This window comes from Leptonotus elevatus, chromosome 18 (assembly GCF_054856555.1).
Source record: "Leptonotus elevatus isolate MCC_2025b chromosome 18, RoL_Lele_1.0, whole genome shotgun sequence".
NCBI lineage: Eukaryota > Metazoa > Chordata > Actinopteri > Syngnathiformes > Syngnathidae > Leptonotus > Leptonotus elevatus.
In genome coordinates this window covers 17407534-17429784 of record NC_141256.1, presented here as the reverse complement: position 1 = coordinate 17429784, position 22251 = coordinate 17407534, and the positions used below count along the sequence as shown (strand labels likewise).

At 47.7% G+C, this 22251-nt stretch overlaps 2 protein-coding genes and 1 long non-coding RNA gene across 6 annotated transcripts; 1 reads left to right on the top strand and 2 right to left on the bottom strand.

The window, feature by feature from the left end:
- Positions 1-369: 369 nt before the first annotated feature.
- LOC147159000 (uncharacterized) lies at positions 370-5144 on the top strand. The gene is made up of 4 exons (XR_015090692.1): positions 370-2963; positions 3170-3202; positions 3363-3592; positions 3730-5144. It is a non-coding gene; the product is annotated as an uncharacterized LOC147159000 (long non-coding RNA).
- On the bottom strand, positions 782-2269 carry ccdc167 (coiled-coil domain containing 167). The gene is given in 4 exon segments (XM_086060537.1): positions 782-1054; positions 1439-1491; positions 1680-1774; positions 1838-2269. Coding segments are annotated over 4 exon segments (321 nt in total). The 5' UTR covers positions 1889-2269; the 3' UTR covers positions 782-932.
- wasf1 (WASP family member 1) lies at positions 3061-22216 on the bottom strand. Of its 4 annotated transcripts, none has more exons than XM_086060530.1 (10): positions 22076-22216; positions 12841-12987; positions 12152-12286; positions 11435-11588; positions 10321-10438; positions 8868-8924; positions 7771-7931; positions 5849-6019; positions 4814-5337; positions 3061-4466 (listed from the first exon to the last, which is right to left on the bottom strand). In XM_086060530.1, the coding sequence occupies exons 2-10, from the start codon at positions 12971-12973 to the stop codon at positions 4309-4311; spliced, it is 1611 nt and encodes a 536-aa protein (XP_085916656.1). In that variant the 5' UTR covers positions 12974-12987; positions 22076-22216; the 3' UTR covers positions 3061-4308. The 4 variants fall into 4 exon arrangements, with proteins under 4 accessions (XP_085916656.1, XP_085916658.1, XP_085916657.1 ...); XM_086060532.1 differs by lacking the exon at positions 22076-22216 and adding an exon at positions 17854-18337; XM_086060531.1 differs by lacking the exon at positions 22076-22216 and adding an exon at positions 16234-16416.
- Positions 22217-22251: the final 35 nt, after the last annotated feature.

The following is a 22251-nucleotide window of genomic DNA, read 5'->3' as shown; positions in this document are numbered from 1 at the left end:
GAAAAATACTGCAATTAAAATAAATTTAAAAGAAAAGTTGTTTTTTAATCCAATATCGGCAAACCTATACACGCTATTTAGTTTAGCTTACACAAGCGTTTCGTCTGACGGGAGAAAAGGGTCCATTTATTGTATTCTACAAATGATGGATTACTGAAATGAGCATCGACGCCGAATTTAACGTTTAAAGTCTATCAGCCGATATGATCGAACCGAACCCGCAATTGCGTTTTCTGGCCTGAAGATGGCAGTGTTTTCAGTTTTGCATTGGTGAAGGCGCTGCTTTCCTCGTGACCGAGTCTTAAAAAACAGATTTGTTTTTAACCTGCTCTCATTTCCACAAAACCAAAATGGCATCGAGTTTCTCGCCTGTTTCACACTTTCTCAAACAAATCAAACTTGTATCTTCTTCTTTGTTATTGACGTGCTAAACTGTGGGTGCAGATTACTAAAAAAAGAAAGAAACGTTTTTTTAAATCATACCCTGGAACCAGTAAATAGTACAATAGTAAATATCATCGTAAAATTGTCCGTGCGCATTATTGAGGTGAATCGATTGTCCGTGAAAGTGGAACGGCGCTTTTTAAATAACAATACATTTGATTTGTAATGCACTTTATATTTCAACAATCTCAAAGTGCTACAGAGTAAAACAATCAAAACAAAGAAGCGCACTTGCTGGTGCGGACGTCACAAAGCCGTTGCTGCAACTTGTTGTCGCCACGCGGAAGCCATTGGAGCATTTCGTCCACTTCCTTGCTAGCGAGAGCGCTAATGCTAGCGTGACAATCGAGCAAGCGCGTCGTACAAAAGCAAATCCATGCCACACAAAGGCAACTTTTTACATGATCGGCAGCAGGCGGATTGCTCACAAATCCACGCGCGGCGTTTCCCTGAGATGGCAACAAAACAACAGCAGCAGCATTTAGCGGTCACGAGTCTCGCTGCGGGTCGCCGAGGAACACGTAGTAGACGAGAGCGCCGAGGGCCAGCAGGGCCAGCGACAGCATCGCGTTCCTCCGATTGTGCTCTCGTAAACGCCGCAACTCCTCGTCTGGGACAGCAAAAACAACATTTCAAGCGTTTACTCATTTTCAAACATTGACTTTTGATTTCAAAAATGAGGACGATTTCAATTCCAATCTCATAGTGGCATTTTTGGCACGCATTATCTGATTGGCTGGATCAGATTTCTTTTGTGCCCGTTTTGGCCGCCACGGCTTTAATTGGCCGATAGTGATTGATCGGGCAAAAAATCAAACATTCCAGCAAGCAGTGTTTCCCGCGCACACCTATTTTGTCTGCTAGCAAAACAGTTTGCAAAAAAGTTATTGAAATGGACATCGTGCGATGGGACCGGTCGGCTCCGATGGTGTCAACGAAAGCCTCGTTTGGCGAGCACGACACTTCGCAATTCGTGTCAAAACTGCAGACATACCCAAATGTTGCAGCCTTTCCGTTAAGCTTAGCATTTCTTTTTACAGCTGTTGCCTGCGAAAAGAGGCGAAGGGAAATCAAGTTGAACAAATGCAGACAAACCAAAACAAATCTGATGATGTAAACGTTGGAAGCGCTGACAGTTTTTTCTATACCGTTTGACTGCCTTCGATCATGTGACTATGGTCATTGGCGTTATATCTTATGCTAATTATGATGATGAATATGACCGTCAGTGTCACCTCTCCTCGTCGGACAATTTCGCCTTCCGACTCCTGAAATCGGCCTTTTCCAGGTTGTCATGGCAACGAGCCCGCCGTTCCTCCAAGCGGTCAATCTGCAGTCAGTCAACATTCAAAGTCGATTGCAAAACGTTCACTCGCGGTTGTCATGTCGTTACCTCGCTGGCCACGCTGTTATTGTCCCGTCGTTTGTCCTTCACTCTCACCATTTTTCAAACGTAAAAAGTAACACGTGGCCACCGAAAGAAGACTTTCAAAGAGGGTGACGAATGCGGAAGTCATTTTCTTCTCATCCTTCTTCTTCTTCTTCCAATAGTTAGCGGACTTTTAGCTGCATACCGCCACCTACTGTACAAGAGAGTGTAGCACGCATGTCCCCAACTCTACCATATCTACGACTATGACTTGTATTTATTTATTACTCCGTCCTGCTTGCTCCGCCCACTTTCAGTAAGTACACCGGCTTGCGCTCCGTCGGCGCAATCATCGTGTTCAAATAACACCGGCTGCGTCGTGACGGAAGCCGCCGCGCCGATAGACCTCGTTTCTATTTTTGCCGGACGACTCATCCGTCAAATGGCAAATTAGCACAGAAACACATCGAGGGGGACAGGAAAACCGACGCAGTTTCAAAATACAACTTCCGGTTACTTTTCAGTACAAAACACTCGCCAGATCCTATTTCGCAATCATGTCAGTAAACGTCATTATGGGCGTCGCCAGGCCTGGAGTCATCGGGCCAGGTGCTTCTTCACGGTTTTAATCCCAGCCAACATGGACGAGGAGAGGTTTATATTGGAAGTGGAAAGCCACCAAATAATATATGGCACAGCCTTTTTATAAGGATTTAAAAAAAAAGCAGGAAAAAAATGTGAAATCAAAGAAGGTTAAATCAGAGGTTCCGGTCCACCTCTTTTTCTGCTTTTCTGTTCAGCACAGACAAAGGTGCGTTTATCGTTGTTTTTAATGCCACATTCTCGCGCGCGATCACGCGAGACACGGCGAGAAGTTGCCCGCGACGCAGCCGCCGGACCGCAGCTGTGAGTTTTGGCCATAAAATGGACGTGTCCGGAGCACGCAGTCAAGACGCAGCAATCCCAGGGGAACCCAAAAGTGCTTCATGTGAAGAGACTCGCTCAAGGCCCACGAACGTCTTTGAAATCCAGCACACGTGCGACCGCCCGTCGGGACGAGAGGAACCCGCTTCCAACGGATGCTGCTGACCGAGCGTCCACTCGGGAAATGCGACGCGTCGCTCGCGTGTCGTCACGGGCGCGGGCGCGGGTGAGTCCAGCGCAAAAACGACTTGTTTACACTTCTCAGGACAATGGCTACGCTAACATGACAATTTGATTGATGGATGACATCCCACGCGAACAACTCATTTTTACACCAAACATTTTTATTCATTCAAGCAAACTGTAAATGATGAGACATTGATGGAATCTTCTTCTTTTTTTTGTGTCTCTTCCAAACCTTCCCCAACATAGAAACAGCAAATGCATACAAGCACAAGCAGGCAAGTAAGTAGTAACGGCACAATACATTCATCAACTCAACGACATCACACATTAAGGCAAGTCCAAGAAAAAAAAAAAAAACAACGGACGGACGGACACAAATCATGGCTGACACTTTTTTCTTTTTTGCTGTTTTTTGAGTGACACAAAATGTCTTCCGCAGGTTGCTGCTGTAGAACCCAACGAGCTAAGGCCTCTCGTTACAGTAAAGGGGTGTCCGTGTGTGTCCGTGTGTGTGCGTGTGTGTGTAAAAGCTGCCTTGATTGCCGTTGGACGTGTTGCACCTGAAGCCAAAGTTGAAATGAAGACGAACAATCGGACATCCGGTCCTGCTGAAGCTGACGATGAAAAACACGAGTTGCTCGCAAGCTGCAAGCTCTCTGGAGTTCAAAGGTCAGTGGGTGGATGCAAACACAGCACAACACACACATTGTTCCCAAGCACACACGCACACACACATACACAATATTTTTTTTTGCAGATGCGGCAAAGAAAATGTGCAAATGCCTTCACGAGTTTCTCTTCTGCAGGGCTGGGCAACATTTTGCGAACCTTTTTGGGATCCTTTTTTTTACCGCCAAACCTTGATTAGAATTTTGCAAGCGACTTTCAACTCAAGATTAAAAAGATCAAAACAAAAGCCTCAATTTGCCCAATCGACTTGAAGTGGTGCGATTTATGAGAGGACGCGGAACAGCAAGTCGGCCATTTTGGGCCCCTTTCAGGTGCCTGTGACGCGAGTCAGTCCGTCAGGCTCGACGCAGCTTTCCTTTTCATTTCTTTCTTCTGAAGGGACTTTAACCATCTTGGACAAAACCTGCAGCGAGTTGGAAAATAACCGCCGCATGTGACGGACGTCGCCAGACGGACGGAGACCTTTTCTTTGCTTTTGGAGCCGTCCGGACGGAAATGCGCCGGCTTCACCGACCCAGGGTGGCCCAGCCCCGTTTTCAGCCTTACAGGCAGGACACAAAAAGCATGTGCTTGTTGAAAACAAAACCTAAAAGTGAAATCTTGCAGCACGGAAAGACGACGACGAGGGAGACGAAGAAGGTGGGAGCCTTTGCTTGCCAAAGGAAGACGAAAAGGATGACGGCGCGACGTCGCCTTCACTCCATCCAGTCGCCTTCGTCAAACTCGGACTCGTCTTCAGAGTCCGAGTACTCGACGGCGATGCGGCGGGACAAGATGGTGGCCACGTCGTTGCCCACGCGCTCGTGTTTGGCCTCCTGCTCTCGCTGCTCCTCCACCTTTCGCAGCTGGATGCCTGAAAGGGACAAGAAAAGAACTCGGGTTCGTTTCCAATGGTTTCTTTTGATTGTGCAACGCGGCAAAGAAAATGGAAAAATATTGAAAAAAAGGCTAATATGCAAATTTGGAAATGTCAAACTGCGAATATGTATGAAGTTATGTTTGAAGTTTTAATATCAGCATTCTCCACTAGATGGCAGACTAGATGGCTTGCTTGCATTATATGACACGGTGAGTCGGCCCAACATTAAAGTGAAAAAACAAAACAAAAACGTATTCACATTTTCAGCCAAAAATCAACAAGCGTTCACATCAGCGGCAGAAAAGTCGCCAAGTGGCGCCGGGCTTTTCTTTGCCACCTACCCTTTCGAATGGCCTCCAGCAGGACACTGCGGGCGTCGCTGATGGGCGGCAGATTGGCGGGATGGTGCCGCTTGCTCGCCAACTCGTGCGCGTTGGAGTGGGGAGGGGGCGTGGCCGGCGCGGGAGAGGAGCCCCGCGCCCCGGTCAGGGGCAGGGGGGGGGGCACCGGCGGAGGAGGCAGGGCGGCGCCGTCCGGCCGGGCCGAGTAGCTCCCGCGCGGGCCCTTGTCCGCCGCCTGCTGGAGGCGGGCCGGGGAGGAAGAGTGGAGGGGTGGCGCCACCGGCGGGGGCGCCGGGTGGAGCACCCCCGGGGCGATCTGGAGGGGGGTCGGGGGAGGGGGGACGACCGGGGCTTGCTGATGCCCGGGTAGCGGGGGGACGGGGGGCGGAGGTGTGCCGCGTGACCCTGAGGAAGGGAGGGGCGGAGGCGGGGGAGGGAGGGGCGGAGGCGGGGGTGGGTGAGCGTTGCAGTTGAGGCCCGCCGTCCGCGCCGGAGACTCGGGTCTGCTGTCCGACAGGCCCGAACTGCAACAACAAAACGCCTTCATCAAGCTCAGGGGAAACAAATTATATACAAAAGTTACATTTTACTTTAATAACATTTTTTATTAAAAAGTTGTCATTTCATGCTGCATTTTGTTCACGCTTCCTCCTTCCTTAACTTAAATGTCAAAATTTTCTTTTAGCTCTTGTTTATTTTTAGAGAGAAAACATACAATCATTTAAACATAAAAAAAAGAAAAGATTTTCAAAAATCATACTTTGTATTTTATTTCAGAAAGCAAACAAAAACGATTTTTTCATGGAATAAAAAAACTTTCAAGCAAGAAAGTACTTTTTTTTTTTTTTAATAAAAAAAAGCAGATTTTTATTTTATTTCAAGATTTATTTATTTTTTTTTATTAAAGAAAGAATCTCTTTTAGAGCGTTTTTGAAGTGATTCAAGTGAAAATGAAGACTTGATGCAGTGCTACTACTCGAGGTCCGATACGGTGAGGAAAAGCGTCGAGTGTTGAAAAGGTTTGCCGAGTCCCACCTGACGACAGAGAGCGCCTTGACGTCCCCCAGCGGCGGAGGCGGCGGCGGCGGATCGTTGGGCCGCGAGTACATTCTGTCGCCGCCGCGGCTCAGCAGGTCGTTCATCTGGCTGTAGGGCAGCGCCGCCAACGAGAAGGGTCCGTCCAGGTGCTCCGTGTACGACTGTGCCCTGCATGCCAACAACAACGCACGTGGTCACGCAACATCCCTCATGAATTCGCTTTCCTGGCAGGATTTCCAGCTGTGATGTGACATTAAGAAATTGGCAACCGCAAGGGGGCGTCCCGAACATCCTGACTGGATGCCTCATTCGATACACAAATATACGAGGGGTGCGCCAAAAAACCCCCAAACCAAAGCAATTCTCATAGGAATCTGAACTGATATAAAATCTCCCCAAATTGATTTTATTTCGATTATTTGATGCTGTCTTCAGTGTCTTGCCCTTGTTTGCGTGTGTCTTTATTGGGGGCGCTCTTCGTGTAATACACGATTTGGCCACTTAGGGGCAGCGTGGTTCCGCGCGTGTTCAATTTGTAGCCACATGAGAGATGTGATGAAAGTCACGATCAAATGATGACAGTAAATGTTGTTTTTCTTTTACAGCATAGGAAGAGCATGTGCTGGTGAGTCATGTTAACGTGCTTCTTTATACATTCTTGAAGCGTTTTTGTTTGAATAGCCGTTCTTTTGGGTAATGAAAGTGCTGCGAGTGGCGCGCTAATTAGCGTTAGCGAGTCAATAAACCTGTTTTCATGGCCAAAAGTCGCAGTTTCCTTTTTTCGATACGCCTCCTCGAAGCGTAAACGTTTCTTTGCGAATTTTGGGCCCTTTTTCGAGTTTCTATTCCGTTTTCGCATTTCTTGAAAATTCCAATAAAAACGGGTGGTTAGAAGGAAACCCAACTAATGTGAAGCTTTAGCTTTAGCCTTGAGCTAGCTGTGTTCAGATAACACGATGAACAAAGCGTGTCTGCATTTAAGTGGGCACTGCGTTTAATTGTCTCGGTTTTGTGTGTTTAGATTTTCAGCCAACTCCAAGAAACTGCTTGATACTGTAAACAATAGTATGGTTAGTTTGTCTTTATGTTGCTTGGAGGACCGATAGTGAGGAAACACACTACAGGAAGTGAGGTCGACATGTTAGCCCGGAATAACGAACGTACTTTATGCTGTGTTGAATTACGCAAATACAATCAATACCAGTAAGCAAGTCACTGCTACTCTTTATGGTCAGTGAGAACGGAACAGCGTGAAACGGATTTCAGCGTTGGACTCTTTTTCAGGGACTGTTCGCTGTCTGCTAAACTGGACTCCGTCTGCTCAGGAATACTATCAAAATCATCAACATTTATAGCTCGCTACATAGAGTAGCAGTTGTGGTCCACACACTGTTTTTGTGGGAAAAGGTACTTTCCTTACAATTCAAAACTTAATAAATATACTGTTTAAAAAATTTTTTTATTGTCTCCATTTGTCATTCTGTCTTGCAAACCAGATTGGAGTAGAATATGACGATTATTTGCACATCAGCAGAAATCATTGTCAATCAAATCATTTTGAATCAAAAATCATTTTTTTGGGGATCGAAAATCAATTTGGAATCAAATCGCAGACTGAAAAATCAGAATCAAATTGTGAGACAGTCAAAGATTCCCGTTCCTCAGACATATGCACTCCAGTCTAATGAGATCTGGATTAAAAGGAAAAAAAAGCTGTTGATGAAATGTTTGACTTTTTACAGAAAACAATCGAGTGCAGTTCCAAACAGGGCTCAACACCTGGAAATGACTCACAGCCAGACGTATATTATTTATCCTCTGCCAAAAACAACAATTCTTACTGAGCATACTGTAGTTGTCAAAAGATTTGTGAATTGATGATTATGCACCAGTGCTTTCATTGTGACGTGAGCGCATACCTGTTGTCAGGGTAACCGGCGGAGCCGTTGGCCTCTCGGTGTTTGTCGTCAGCCGCGTCCTGCGCCAACTCGGCGCCCAGCGCCAACTTCTGCCACTCCTTCTTGCGGTCGTGGGGCGCCCGCGGCACCTTGTCGAGCTCCGCTGGACGATCGATCCCCTTCTGCTTCAAGGTAAGAGAGGCCGACGGGTGAGTTTGTTTCCTCTGTTGTCATTTGGGTTCAACTTGACTGTTTGAGCATGCTGGCGCCAGAAGCGCACGCAAGGAAACGGCGCTTTCTTGTGAATTGCAACAAAAGTTGGGAACAAAAATACATTTATACATTTTCTCTCTTTTTTGGGGGGTAAAACTCTTTTAAAAGTCAGATTGTTTGAAGAAAAAAAGTGATCATATGAGAATGATGTTGCATCCGGTAAAATTAGGACACTGTTCATATTATAGTTCCTTTTTCTTGGGGATTTTTTTTTTCGTTCCACTGTACCACGTTTCCCTTATCAAATAGACCTTTTTGCAGTAAAAAATACAAATAGAATAAAAAAAAAAAACCAACTATATACAAACACTGTACAGGCCTTGTCATATCTTTGTCACTTAGTTTTGTAAAAGCCACTTGGTTAGCATTAGCAGTTAGCAATCTACTTCCTAGTCTAAGATCCAAACAGTCGTGAGGTTTCATTCTAAATCTGCGCGGGTTGAACGTTGGGGCCCATCTACTATTTACTGGTGACTGCGTGGAAAAATGCTGCTTATTGTGAAGTGAGTTGGAGCTCAAGTTTGACTTAGCAAAATCAATCAATCAAGAAATCAATAAATACATCTGCCCGATTTTTGAAAAACATTGAAGTTTAACTAGTACCTCAAAGCATCGCTCTATTAGTGAAGACATTATTTTGGAAATAATAGTGTTATAGCAATAAAGGCCTCCCCCAGCTGCATTTGAGTAAGTGATCAAGTAGGGCTTAAATGGCTTGATTTTTGCCACACTTGCGCTTTTTGCCCTCCCATACGAACGTCCGCATTGAAGCACACGCAAGCTGCTGGAGCACAAATGACAAAGAGCAAAAAGACAAATAACGGCATCTTGAGCATGTCACATACCTGCCCGGGAAGGTCTAAGTACCGATACACCTGATCATACATGCGGGGCTCCTGCGACTATAAGAAACAAAGCAAACAAAAAAATACAAGAGGAGAAGCATCGGGGATGGTCAGAACAACAAAAACAAACAAATCAACACCACACTGCACTCATCCGTCATCACGATCACGAGAGGGACCACAAAAGAGGGGAAAAGTGCTGGTCGACACACAAACGCCGGCAGCAAGACGGAGGTCGCAATCATGCACGCGCATTCACGGAATTGAGACACGCATACACAACAGAGCTTCGTCGTGTTGAAAAGAAAACGCCAGATCGATCACCCTCGAATGGATCATATTGTTGAAGAGACAAACCGAATGCATCTGAATGGTGAAGTCAAGGATGAAAAAGCGATGAACCAAAATATAAGACGTACTCAAACGTGCCGTTGGTTCCGCCTATGCCAGGGATTGGCAAGTTTGGACCTCGAGAGCTGCTTGTTTTCGGTGTCTCCTGCCTCCAACCGGCCGGTGTTTCAAATCACCAGCTCATCGTTACGTTCTGCAGGAGCCTCTCAGTTGCGTTCGAGGAGGGAGACATCCAAAACATGCAGGACTGCGGCTCTCTCGGACCCGACTTGCCTACCCCTGGCCTATGCTAAATGTGCGCTGGTGGACTCGTTTGTGGTCGGTGCTGAGATGTTGATGTGAACTCATGTCAGCCGCTTTGCTCTTCAATCCCATAGTTTGTTTCCAAAGTTTGAAAAAATGTGAGCTCATATCGTTGCTTGTTTTGTTTGACAAACTTGGCCAATGGAGTCCATTGGGATTGTGATGAGTGACTTGAGCAACATTCCTTCAAATTGCTCCCTTCCTTTCCCCAAGAGGGGTTTTCTCTCTGCTGCAGGGTCCTTCTGCAAAGGCGGGGACTTCCTGAATAAGAAGATGAGCGCAAGAGGAGGTCTGGGCTGTAAACGATCCCACTCCTGTGATGCAAATCAAACCTTGTGTCGTGTGGCGCCGATGAATTGGAAAAACTCCTCATGGCAGCCGACCTTCCCCTCCCTCGTAAACGCCGTCTCGCATCCTCGATGAGCCTCGCTCGCTCGCTCGCGCTCGATCCTCGTTGACGTCACTCCGAGAGCTCTGATTGGCGGATTGTGAGAGAGGAAGATCTCGTCCTTCCTGCTCCGCATGAGAGCTTTTCAAGTTGCCTTAGCAAACAAGTGTTTCGCAAGCGAGGATGCCTTCAAAGTCCAAAACGGCAGATGACAGTCCGTGCTTGTGACGCAATCATCACGCAAGTACCGGCTCACTGGGTCCATTGGCCAGTCTGGAAAAATCCTCTGTCATAACGAGGTTGAGTTAAAAAGGCGCCCGTGCGCCGAGCGCCACTTTTGCAAGCGTAGCCAACGTAACGCTTCACCATGGAAACGCAAAAGAAAACGTATCCCTAAATCAGGAGACGTACCTTCTGTTTCCGCCTCTCCTTGCGCTTGTCTTCCGTGTCCTGCAGCATCTTCTCTCGCCACAGGTCGAAAAAGTAGGAAGGGTTGGTGTAGAACTTGAGACCCTCCTTCCCGTCGTCCCTGCACACAAAAGGAAGGAAGAGCATTGTGACTTGGCGACCATTTTTTGTACTGCTGCTTCTACTGCCGGAAGACAAAGTACCACAAACAAACTGAAAGAAGAGAGTCTATTTGCTCTCTTGGTCGGTGTGCTGCCGATAATGCAACAAACATTCGATGGCTCGTGAAGGATCTTGAAGGATTCGTCCAAACGCCCTCAAATGGCCACTGACAATTTGAGGAATTTGAAAATGAGTTCTTCGTCATCTGGATTATTTGATGCTGATCCAGGTTAGGATCGTTCACTTGTCGGAGGCTGTGTGTCATCTGGACTCAAGTGGTTGTCGCAGCCGAGAAGTTCTTTGCAGCATGACCCGGATCATGTTTTTGATCATCCAAAAGCGGGAACTGGGCGAGAAGATTGACTGAAACGGCTCCAACAATTTCTTTGCAGCTTGTGACGATCTGATTCCCTTTTGTTCATCATCCATTTGGAATGTTCGGCCTTGCCATGACATCAAATCGTTAGACAACGTGTTTTAAGTTCCTCCCTCAACTCTTGTGTTGTTGGTCTTCGTTGACTCCCGTGAAAAGCACCTGAGGGAGATCCCGCAGTTGTCAAACCGTCTGCTGGTGGTGTCACATCACGTCAGTCCGGCCTCTTGAAGATGAAAACGATCAGACCGAGATGATCGTTCAGATCAGAAGGCGCAGCAGAAAGGAAAGGACTCCAGCCTTCTGACGTCTTCTCGGGGATTTCGTCTTGCTCTTCACTCGGGTGCAAACTTCTCTCATTTCGGGTGCCTTTCGGGTGTCTTTCACTTCTCAGTGTGGACCGTCAGCAATTTGTTTGACTCCAGATGGTTGCCACAGTCCTTCTTAGCAACGTGCACCGAGTGCGCATCAGTCGACAGAAGAAGAATTTGGCTGTGAAATGTAAGATCCTTCAAGCGCAACTCGAAGAGAGGCGCGTCCTCATCGCAATCTCAATGCAAGCATAACAAATCAATTTGTGACCTGTAAGGCGAGAGGATGTTGAGAGGCGGCGGCTGCTCGCAGGCCTGGTAGGTCTCCTGCATGGGGACGGGCAACGAGTCGCGGTCGAACAGCTGCTGGTCCTGGATGGTGGAACTCCTGAAGGCCTTCCTCATGGTGATGTCCTGCAGGGACACTGAAGGGGGGGGGGGGGGGGGCATTGCAAGCTATCGTTAGATCTCGTCTCACCTACAAACACAATCCATTCGTGCGTCTCAGTGGCTAACAAAGCCAACCACGGCGCCATCCGGAAATATCGCCTGCCTCCGACCTTCAGCTCAGTCTCTCATGTCGTCACTCGCATTCGCTCGACGTTTACTCACAATTCACTTTGCTCTCATCTTTCATTGACTTTGCACAGCTAAGATTCGATTTTCAACCAATGCTGACGTTAACATTCGGAACCTTACTCGCATCCATTGATTGACTTTTTTTGTCCAAGCGTGTGCTATATGAGAATGCCCAATGATTGAGTTGTGCTCGCATGACTGACACGTGAGGCCGTCTGACAACGCAACAAACGCGGACTGAAAAGTCCGCCACTGGTTGCACAACATTCGTCTGCAAATCATTCAAACAAATGCACGTCGGACATTTGCATCCGTTTTTCAGATTCACAAATAAATCCACAGTTTCCTGTTTTTTCAGATCCTCAAATATTTGCAATTGTGGCCGTTAAAGAGCAAGACGAGTGCTCACGTTCTTCCTCTTTGGGGTCCAACTGCGTGACGCTGATGGAGAGGCGGTCCACGCGCTCCTGCAGCGAGTTGACCCGGAAGGAGAAGGAGTGGGCCTCGTTAAACAGCTCCCCAAACAGATCTTCCGCATATTTGCCTGCAAATCAGAATCAGGATGATTACATGTCCGTACACGCGGCATCAGTCTTGTGGTGCCGAACACTTTCGTATCATTCGCTTTCTCGTACCAAAAAATAGAAACCGACTCGCCAAATGGATGATTTTGTAAGTCGTGTGTAACATATAGCATTCCACTGTTCAATCTTTATTGAACAAGTGGAGGCAATAACGAGCTTCCTGGTCTGCTCGTAACACTTCCTGTCAGAATGTCAGACCTTCAAAATAAAAGCCGGCCGCTATTTTTGGTTGCATGCTGGCAGTCACGCTAAACAACCACAAAATAATTGGAGTGCAAAAGCCAACAGAAAGTCTTACTATATTGGCCGGCTTTTATTTTGAAGGGCCAGCTTTTGACAGGATGTTTCACCAAGTGCTGTCAAGCAGACCATGAGTTTTGTTATTGTTTGGACAAACCCAAATAAGAGCATACTTGGCTTTTTTGAAACGCTAAATATTTTGGAAGGCTTCTTGACTGAACGTGCGTACCACATATATTGCGTGCGCGTGCGCGTCATGTTTTCGCATACTGACTGAGGCTGCCGAGCTGTCGGATGACGCTGGCCAAAGAGATGTTGGTCACGCATTCCAGCTCGTTCTTGATGTTCCTGGGCAGCGCTGTGTGGCACAGGTGCCGGGGCTCGATGGCGCGCTTGACCAGCGGCATCCTTCCGCCGTCACCTGGGAGGGGACAGCCGGTCAACACCATCGCTGACAACAATCATGCAAAGGGGAGCAAAAGGCCAGAACAGAACGTCTCCAGTCAAGACAGCAATGCCCACAAGAGGCCAGAAAAGGAGAATGTGCTCTTTTTAAAGGTCTCATCTTATTCAACTTTTCAACATACTAAAATAGTTCTCAAATGTGTCAACAACATGTCTGTGACATGCATTCGTCAACATTGACTTTGAATCTAATATTTTTGCTGTCCCGAAATCAGCCCCAAAAAAACGCTCCGTTCAAAACAGCCTGTTTTAGGGGTGTGTCACTTTTATGTAAATAGCCGCACCGGGCCACGCCGAGGGCGTACCCTTCTCTCACTCTTGAAGGGGCAGTGATTTCGGTCATGGTAGCCATGTGCGAAACAACTGGCCGTGGGAGCAGAAGAAAAGAAAAATACAGACATGGCTTTTACACATTTGAGAAATATTTTATTATGTGGATAAGTTGCATAACGTTTTACCATAAGAAGAAGTAGCATAACGTTACTACAGAGACTATGTTGTAGCGTTAGTTTGATTGTTGAGGCAATGGTTGTTTTTGCCGTAAAAAACGCGACCACACGTGACAGGCCTTTCGCCGGCCGCAGCAGAGCGCTGTTATTTCTCGTGGCTTTCCCAAAAGACCCTCACACACACACACGCGTGTCCCCAATCTGACATATAATGGAAACTTTTGAAATCAAGTCGAGAACGACTGGACGGAGACGTTGAACAAAAATCATCAATGCTGAGCAAAGCTTGACCCGCAAGAAGTAGATCATTTGCCAAACCACGAAGGAGGTCAACACATTTTGTGTCTTTTTCAACACGGATGGTATGATGCCCTTTAGCAAAGTCCACTTCAAACAATCGGCAAAAAAACCGAAGCCACCGCCATGCATGAAGTCACGTGACAAGAGAATCGCCGGCATTTTCTTTTGTGCCTACGGATGACACTTCATTCAAATGACGAGATCCATACTGCTTATTGATCTGATTCCTTATCCATTCTCTTATCAGTTCTCACTGGGAGAGGGAATGAAATAATGCAACATGATTGATGATCAATGTTTTTATCGTTCTACATCCATCAAGCCAACCTTGATTGAGCACACTTCATGCTGATTGGAACTGAAAGATGTCAAGCGAGGACGCTGCCTTGTGTGAAAAAAAGCGTCTTCTTTTTTTGCCTTTTGTTGAGGCTTGTCAGGGAAGGTGTCGTCTTTGATAAAAATCAGCGCTTTCTTGACGACTGGCCCGGCAGGCTGAAAGTACACAAAGGCGGCAGGCAGGCCCCCCCCCCCCCCCCCCAACAAAAGAATTGTGGTGTGGCCCACAATGGCGTCTCCTTGACGACGCGCTCAGGCAAACGACACGAGCGGTGACGACGTCGACATTGCACGGACAGGTTGGCTTTAGATGCGTCCTACTTCTGACTCATGCTCTGCTAATTCTGTTCTTTGCCATTCACATAACGGCCAAGCTTTTGTCTTTTTTTCTGTCCCAAATTCCCCTAGGGGACAAAAGCTACAAAGACTACAACGAGAGATACTTGTGTGGGAATTTTTTTTTTTTACATCTACATTTTAAATTTTTACATAAAGAACTGAAATGTGAAAAGTGAGAATGTCAATGGAGCGATCCTCATGAAGCGAGCGGCTTCTCTTTGGATGACAACTTTTGCACAAAACGCCACACTGTGTCGCACAAGAAGGTTACGCTCATTTCCTGCCAATATGGCCGACTTGCAATGTTTTTGTGCCTCTGCATATGGTAGACATGTCTAGCAAATGTCATGCTGCTAAGTCAAATGGGCTAAGAAGATGGAAATGAAACCAAAGTGGTGGCTTCAATCCAGACTGGCGGACTTCCTGCGTCGTTTGCAGCACGGGTTCATCAAACTGGCTTCAGGGGCTGAATTTGGGAGGGGAGAGGGGAAAAAAGTGTAATGTTGGCTCCATTCAAAGCAGCATCAATGATGAACTTTGTACTGCGAGTGAGTCGACACCCAAAGTCCGCTTGAGTCTTTTATTCCAAATGGATCGGAGTTGTGACGCGATCTCGGCGGTACAAAGAGCGACAAGTAAATATTCATGGCTGTCGAGTGTGTGATGAACAAACAGAATCAAAGACGTTGATCTGCTGCCGAGCGCACAGAAAAGCCGCCGCTATGAATAATGAAGGGCGGCTTTCAATAAAAGATGCCCGAATGCTGCCACTGGGCCACGAGTCGGGCCTGGGAGGCACATTTCGCCATTGGCGTACGTGCGCATGCGGCAGGAAGCCATCCGTCAGAGGCGGACGGATGCCAAATAAGGAGAGGCCGCTGCATTTGTAAACTCGTCATCCACTTGGAAAAATATCAACAAATCCCGCAGAAGGCATAACCGCCTGCTGGCGCAGTCGCCGCTCGCAAAGTCCGAGCGGCTCTTCGGCCCATCGTCAAGGCGCCAACGATGGCGGGGACCAAAAGTTTGAATTTCCAGCAACTTATCAAAACAAGACAGTTGACTTCTTTCAACCAATATGAAAGACGATTGAATGTCGCCTGTGGGCGTGGCCCTCAGCAAGCGTCCCAGTTTCTCACATGACCACTTTTGAACGTGAAGTTTTCCCGCCACTGATTTGGAACCTTCAATGAAGCCAACTTGCTAGTTGATTATCTGAACGTTGGACGACAGGGAATCCTCGTCAGCACTCCAGCGATCATCTCCACCACCGAGGCGGACCTGTGCCAAGCGGCACGCTGGTTTTGATTTTGGACGCGGCAGACAAACGACCAGCTGACCTCTGACCTTCAGAGAGGACCATTGCAGGAGGATGGATGTGTAAAAAACAAAAAACAAAACAAGCAGCTTTGCTGGATTTTGCTGATTTTGAAGTCGTTGCACAGTTAAAATAGAATTGCTAGTTGAGAACGAGGAACGTTACATGGAAGGCCTCCTTCCTAATCGACGCCTCTTCCCATCTGCAGTTGAGTCAAGGTCCCAGGCCACCATTTGCTGGAATTCAAATGAATTCAAAGACGTTTAATCAGAAAGAAGATCAACATCAGCTTGCACAATGCACGTCCATCTTTTAGCCGCCGCAATGCACAGCACGGTTTGACAAGTTTTGAATGCGTGCGCTGTCCACAGACCAAAACGTCATCGTGGCAAGTGGACGTGTCAAGAAGAAGAAGAAGAAGAAGAAGAAGAAGAAGAAAAAGAAGCAACAGCTGGCTTGCCTGGCGGAATGGCTTCCCTCCGACCTTAAAGGCGCTGAATCACATTCGCGCATCTTCATCCGTCTTCCAGTCCGCTGCACGGCCGCACACATGCACGCGCACGCGCGCGCACACACGTGTGCCAAAGACACAAGGCCTTCAGAAAGTCAAAGTGCAAGATGCATCAATGTGAGTGCATGCTTACGTTTTACACGGGCGCTCAGCGAGTCTTATATAACGGCAGCTTCACACACGCACGCACGCACACACCGAGCTGCGGGCATGTGTGTAGAAATGAAAAGGCTTACGTAAGGGCCACTTGTGTCCGTCCCCTTTTCTTGCCCTTTCATTTTGCTTGCCGGAGTTTGATGTTGAAGGACTGGCAAGACATCCATCTTTGGCGCCAGACGCCGTCCACGTGAAAGGACGAAAATTGCAATTCCTAGCAATAGCATCCTCATCTATTCACTTGCTAGCAATCGGACCAAATCTCAATTTCGAGGGAGCCTTAAAATTTGACAGACTTGCTGTGCATTTTCCGCAGAATAATCAACACATCCACCCAAACCCGTGTTGCTCATTTGGCTTCGGCGGCTCAATTTCCAACTAAAGTGGACTTTCCAAATCTGCAGCGGTCAACTTTCGCTTAGTTTTAAGGCTTGGATATATGTATTATTATTATTATTTTTTTTTTTTGTGAGCCTACCAAATTTCATCTGGTTAATTCAAGTGAATTTTCAACCAAAATGAAATGCCACTAAAAGGATGTTTTCAACTTTGTGTGTGTCGGCATGAGGGACGTTCCTCGCAAATGTCACGCAGCTAAATGTAAGCGTCTTCGGGCGGGTCCGTTTGACTTTCTGTCTGACTTTTGCATGAAACCAAACGGGCCAAATAACCCCGAAATTGACATTTGAAACCAAAATGGCCGACTTCCTGTGTGCTTTCTACGACAGAATTTCATGTGACAGAGTGAAAGTGGATGTGTATGTTTTGCAATCCAAGCTTTTGCAGCACGCCAGCGTGATTTTCAATCCTGGCCGGTTTGTCATACGGCAATGACGGCCCTTCACTCTTACGCAAAATCGGTTCCATAATGTGACGCTCGCTAGGTTGTCCAACTGATGATTTCACTCATCGCGGCAGACAAAAGCCAAATGTTGCCGTTGGAGCTGGTTAAGAGTCGTGTGTGATCATCAGGCAGCCGGCAGGTTTTGTGCTGCCAAGTCAATCCCAAACTGTTGTCATTTTCATTCAAAGTGACACTTGTTAAGCGCTCCTGCTGCAAAAGGACAACGTGCCAGCAAACGGCAAGCTCATTTCATGCCCAAATTGCCGTCATAAGGGAAGCAATCGGACATGCGTTCGAGTTTGCCTTTCACGCAGAAGCGAGTGGAGCAGGATTCCGTCTGTGCTTTTTATACGACATGACCAAGTCCGCTTTGGCTCTTTTGCCAAGTTTACAGCATCCGTGTGGGAAACGTTTGGACGTTTTGCTTATTGAAATGTCGTCGGATACGGTCCAAGGGCAGCTGGCGTCCTTCCAAGTCAGCTTTTTAAGACCGGCTGACTTGAAAGAAGGCTCGTAAGAGGCTTTCAACTTGTTCTGCTAATATCAACACAGGCCGATCCAAAACTCACCTGTAAGAAGATCCGCTGAGGAAAATTCCTCATCGAGTTCCAAGCAAGCGGCAGCGGAGACGGCAAGCCGTCAAACACGATGCAAATACAATCCAAACACAAAAACCGGAGGAGTGGCCTGCTTGGCTTTTCATTGTGCTCGTCATTCCGCCTCTCATCCCGTCCCCAGGGAATAATCCGGCTCACTCGCGGATACGACACAACCGTGCTTCATTTGGCAAAAGAGTCACCTGTGCCTTTGCCGCTGCCAGAATGTTTGACAGCCGACCTGTTCGCCTTCCATCCCAGTCGAGATAATCATGGGAAGGAATGTCAAAGATGCTTTGGAAGGAAGAGCAAAATCGGATGCAAGTGGGCAAGGTGCGGAAAGTGCCAGGAGAGACTCGGGGCAAACTGCTTGAGACGATCGTCGTTGATCACGATAGCGTCAGCTGTTTAGTAGGAAAGGTTACGAAAATCAGATTGGCTGCTGACCCGTCACGGGTGTACGCTGCCTCCAACTCATCCAGCACCCTAATGAGGACACGTGCAGGCGAAACTGGATGGTTGGGCATCACTTGTTATCAACGTTAAGGATGACCGTTTTTCCCTTGACAGGAAATCAAGCAAATGCACAAGAGTTTTGAGTGTTTCTGACTGCAGCGAAGACGGAAGCGCGGTCGGGGACAGACAAGGGACGCAAGGCCGAGTCGTCCCAATGGAGGCCGGTGTCCGAGCGTGTGGGGGCGGGGGTATTGGGCAACGCAGAGCAGGCACAGAAGCGCCATTTATTGTGCTGGGCCCGGACCAAGAGCACAAACAATGGTTCCTGTGTGAGTGTGTGGCCGCATCCCAACAGCTGACAGATAGGAGGCGGGACCCTCGCAATGATGGCACCTCACATCGCAACATCGCCCAGACTCCTTTTTCACCACTACGTCATTTTCTTTATGTACTCTTCCCTCTCCACGAGAGATTTGGGGGGGGGGGGGCTGGCAAAGCATCAGAGCTATGTCAACAAAGGTGAGCCATCCAGCGACCTCAACAGGAGGCGGGCCAAGGCTCCTCTATTGCACGGCCTCCCCCCAAAAAACAAACAGGCAAACCAAAAAACAGCATGAGAACAGCAAAGTGAGCCAAAACTTTCCTCAAGTTGTCCCCAACTTTTTTGTTCTTTTCTGCATGAAGCAATATTTTGACCGACTGATAAGTTTTCTCTTCTTTTAGTAAGACCATCCTGGGGCAATGCGATACCACCCGTGCTACTTATGTTCAGCAGGTTTGTTTCGGTTGCAGAACAATTCCAAAATGAAAGATTGGCTGTTGATTGTGTGTGCGGCTGGCCCAGGAGCAAGATGGCTGCGAAAGTTGTGAAAAGCCGAGTCACGTGACCGCGTCGGAGGAAGACAACGTCAACAGCTGCAAAGTCTATTTTGCACAGTGCTGCTTTCACACAGCACACACACACACTTGTCTTTGTATCATCATGGGGACGTCTCATTGACATGATGCATTTCCGAGCCCCTTCCCTTAACCCCAACAATGAAAAATGATTGCCTACCCCCATTCCTTACCCTAACCCAATTCAAACCTAAACTTTAAAACGAAGTCTTGACCCTCAAAAAGAGGTCTGAAGTTGTGGGGACCACCAAAATGTCCCCACAATTTCAACTTGGTCCCCACAATGGGAGTTAAACCTGGGAAAACATGTGTGTATGGGCCCCGCAATGTAGCAAAGACAATGTAGCAACTGCAAGATCCAGTTGGGGGCGCTCAGAAGCACTGTGCCCCCCCCCCCAAAAAAAAAAGAGAGAGAGAGAATCACTGAGTGGCCTTCACAAGCATAATTGTGATCTTTGCTGCCTGAAATTATTTGATTTTTTTTTTCTTTCTCCCAAATGTCGGTCCACTCCATTCATCACTTTTGCCTTCCAGTGCACGTAAGTGGATGTCAAGATTTCTTGACCAATCGTATTTCAGCCTGATTGTGTTGCCATGTCAGTCTAATCTGCTCCGGGCCTTCACAATCACTTGTATTGGCCAAAGCAATTTAGGCAGGCAAGGGAATTTTTTTCTTGACCTTTGTCCTCACAGGGTGAGACGCTCGGTCATCTGGGAGGGATTCTGTGTCGAGTCGCTACTCCTTCGCGTTGAGAGGAACCAGTTAAGGTGGCTCGGGCATCTGGTTCGGATGCCTCCTGGAGAGGTGTTCCGGGCATGTCCCACTGGCGGGAGGACCCCGGGGACGACCCATGACACGCCGGAGAGACGTCTGTCTCTCGGCTGGCCTGGGAACGCCTTGGGATCCCGCCGGAGGAGCTGGTTGAAGTGGCTGGGGAGAGGGACGTGTGGGCTTCCCTGCTAAAGCTGCTGCCCCCGCGACCCGACCCCGGATAAGCGGTATTAAATGGATGGATGGATTGTCCTCACAGAGATCTCCACCACGTCAACATTTTTGTCAGCATGTCCTCCTCTGATTGGCTGCTCATACAAGTAGCAAAACAATCACTACTTTTAATCATCGACATTTCTGGCGAGTATGAATGTTTTGATCTCATTTGTGCTTTTACAGAAAAATATTGTGGAGAGTAAGAGACCATAAAGAAGTCCATTCTTTTTCTAAAGTGTCATTCCAGTACAAACTGTAAGATTCACGTGCCGTATTGGATGTGCACTTGTGCAGTACGTCGAAGTCACATGATGAGCTGGAGTCAAGTCGTGAGTGGCCAGTGTTTTCATTGGTCCCGTTGAGTCTGAGGCAGAAAGCGCATCTCGTCCTCTTTCTGCCTTCATTGGCTTGCTTTCATCAACTCCGGAATGGATGCCTTCTCCGTCCGCTCAATCAAATAGCAAGAGTGCTAACGGCCCAGCAGCATGCAAAAAGTGTCAAATAAGGGCGAGCACGTGTAACCACGCCGTTGTCAACAGGCTAGCGGTGAAGGCGGACACAAGCGCCAATACTCGCTGACAATCAACGTTGTGGCCAACAACGCCCGACAGACAAGAAAGGCTGCACAAGTGGAAAGAATCCATGAGAAAAATGAACGCGCTGTTGTAACTGACGGGCGGCGCTTTCATTTCGAGTTCTGCACGAAAGTCTCCTTTTTAATGCGACACCAACTTTTCTTACAAGAGTTTCAGACCATCCATTTTCTACAGTGCACGTGCTCAACGTATCTGGGTTTGTTTTCCAGATTGAGTTCACTAAAGTTGTGCTCAAGAGCTGAATCTGGTCGTCATTTGGGACATTAATAAGTACATTTCAGGCAATAATGTTTTGAGTTGGCTTAGAAAATATTGGTCATAAAATTAGCATTTGATAACCTAGTAGCTTTAACTCATCAGTATGGGTAGTTTTTAACCCATTGTTGGATCCAAATCTTGACCCAACATGCTGGGGCAAATCCTCAACCCGACCACCGTTGGTTCGGTCCCTCTTGGATTAGGGCACCGGTTTAACTAATTGACCCAATTTGGGCTACTTTTGACCCAAGACAAGCAAACTGCAGTGAGCAAATGCCGGAGCTGAGATTCCAACTCCGAACCTCATAACTGTGAGGCAGAAGTGCTAACCACCAAGAAATTGAAAAACCCAAAGTAAAAGTTATAAGGCACTTTCCCGTGGCAGATTTCATGCTACCTGCACCCCGATGCCATTCAGATCGTACCTCGTGCACTTTTTCACTCAAATGAATGTCATCCCATCATGATCTTGAAGCAGATTTCATGACAGTGGCCACTCGAGCGCTCGTAGTACAAAGAAGGTTTCAAATTTCACCAAGCATGATCTTTTTTTCCCCTTCTTTTTCCAGCGTGCCTCCCCATCCCCCATTGTACGGCAACGGCAGGCTGGCCGATGGAGCCCATCCATCCTCTCCAGTGCGGGCAAATCCAGTCACGTCACCTTGAAGGCCAGGCGATGGCTTAACGGGGAGCCCCCAAATCCTGACAGCCACATGCGATATGTTGTCAGCTTTGTGCTCTTCACGGTCAATATTTGCACTGCCACTGATGTGATGTTGCGCATGCAGGCAGGGCCAACATGTCAAGAGGCTGCTACTGCCCAGATGTGGGCCACGCTGCGGCGCAATGAGTTGACATCAGCACAAAATTGCAATCGGTAATGTCACACTTGAAATCGGATGAGTGCACCCAAAGTTACGACGTCTGCTTCGGGCTGCAAGAGGAAGACGCATATTCAAATGTGCCCACGCGAGACGTGCGCGCACTGAGGGCCAAATACCTGTTTCGTTCGATGGATTCCTCTTCTCCCTTTGGATTATTTCCGATCCATCATCATTTGCTTGTCGAGTTTGCCGCCGCGTGCAAGCATTTAAATCCCCGGTTTGTGTCCATGACTGTCGCTCCTCGTACCAAATGTGCTCCTGGGTGCAAGAAGAAGAGGAGGCGGCGGCGGAG

Coding starts and splice junctions, on each gene's coding strand:
- wasf1 (XM_086060530.1), bottom strand. CDS start 12,973: ATGCCGCTGGTCAAGCGCGCCATCGAGCCCCGGCACCTGTGCCACACA. Junction 6,020..7,770: donor GCCGGTTACCCTGACAACAG/GTATGCGCTCAC, acceptor GTTGGCATGCAG/GGCACAGTCGTACACGGAGC. Junction 4,467..4,813: donor GCTGGAGGCCATTCGAAAGG/GTAGGTGGCAAA, acceptor TGTCCCTTTCAG/GCATCCAGCTGCGAAAGGTG.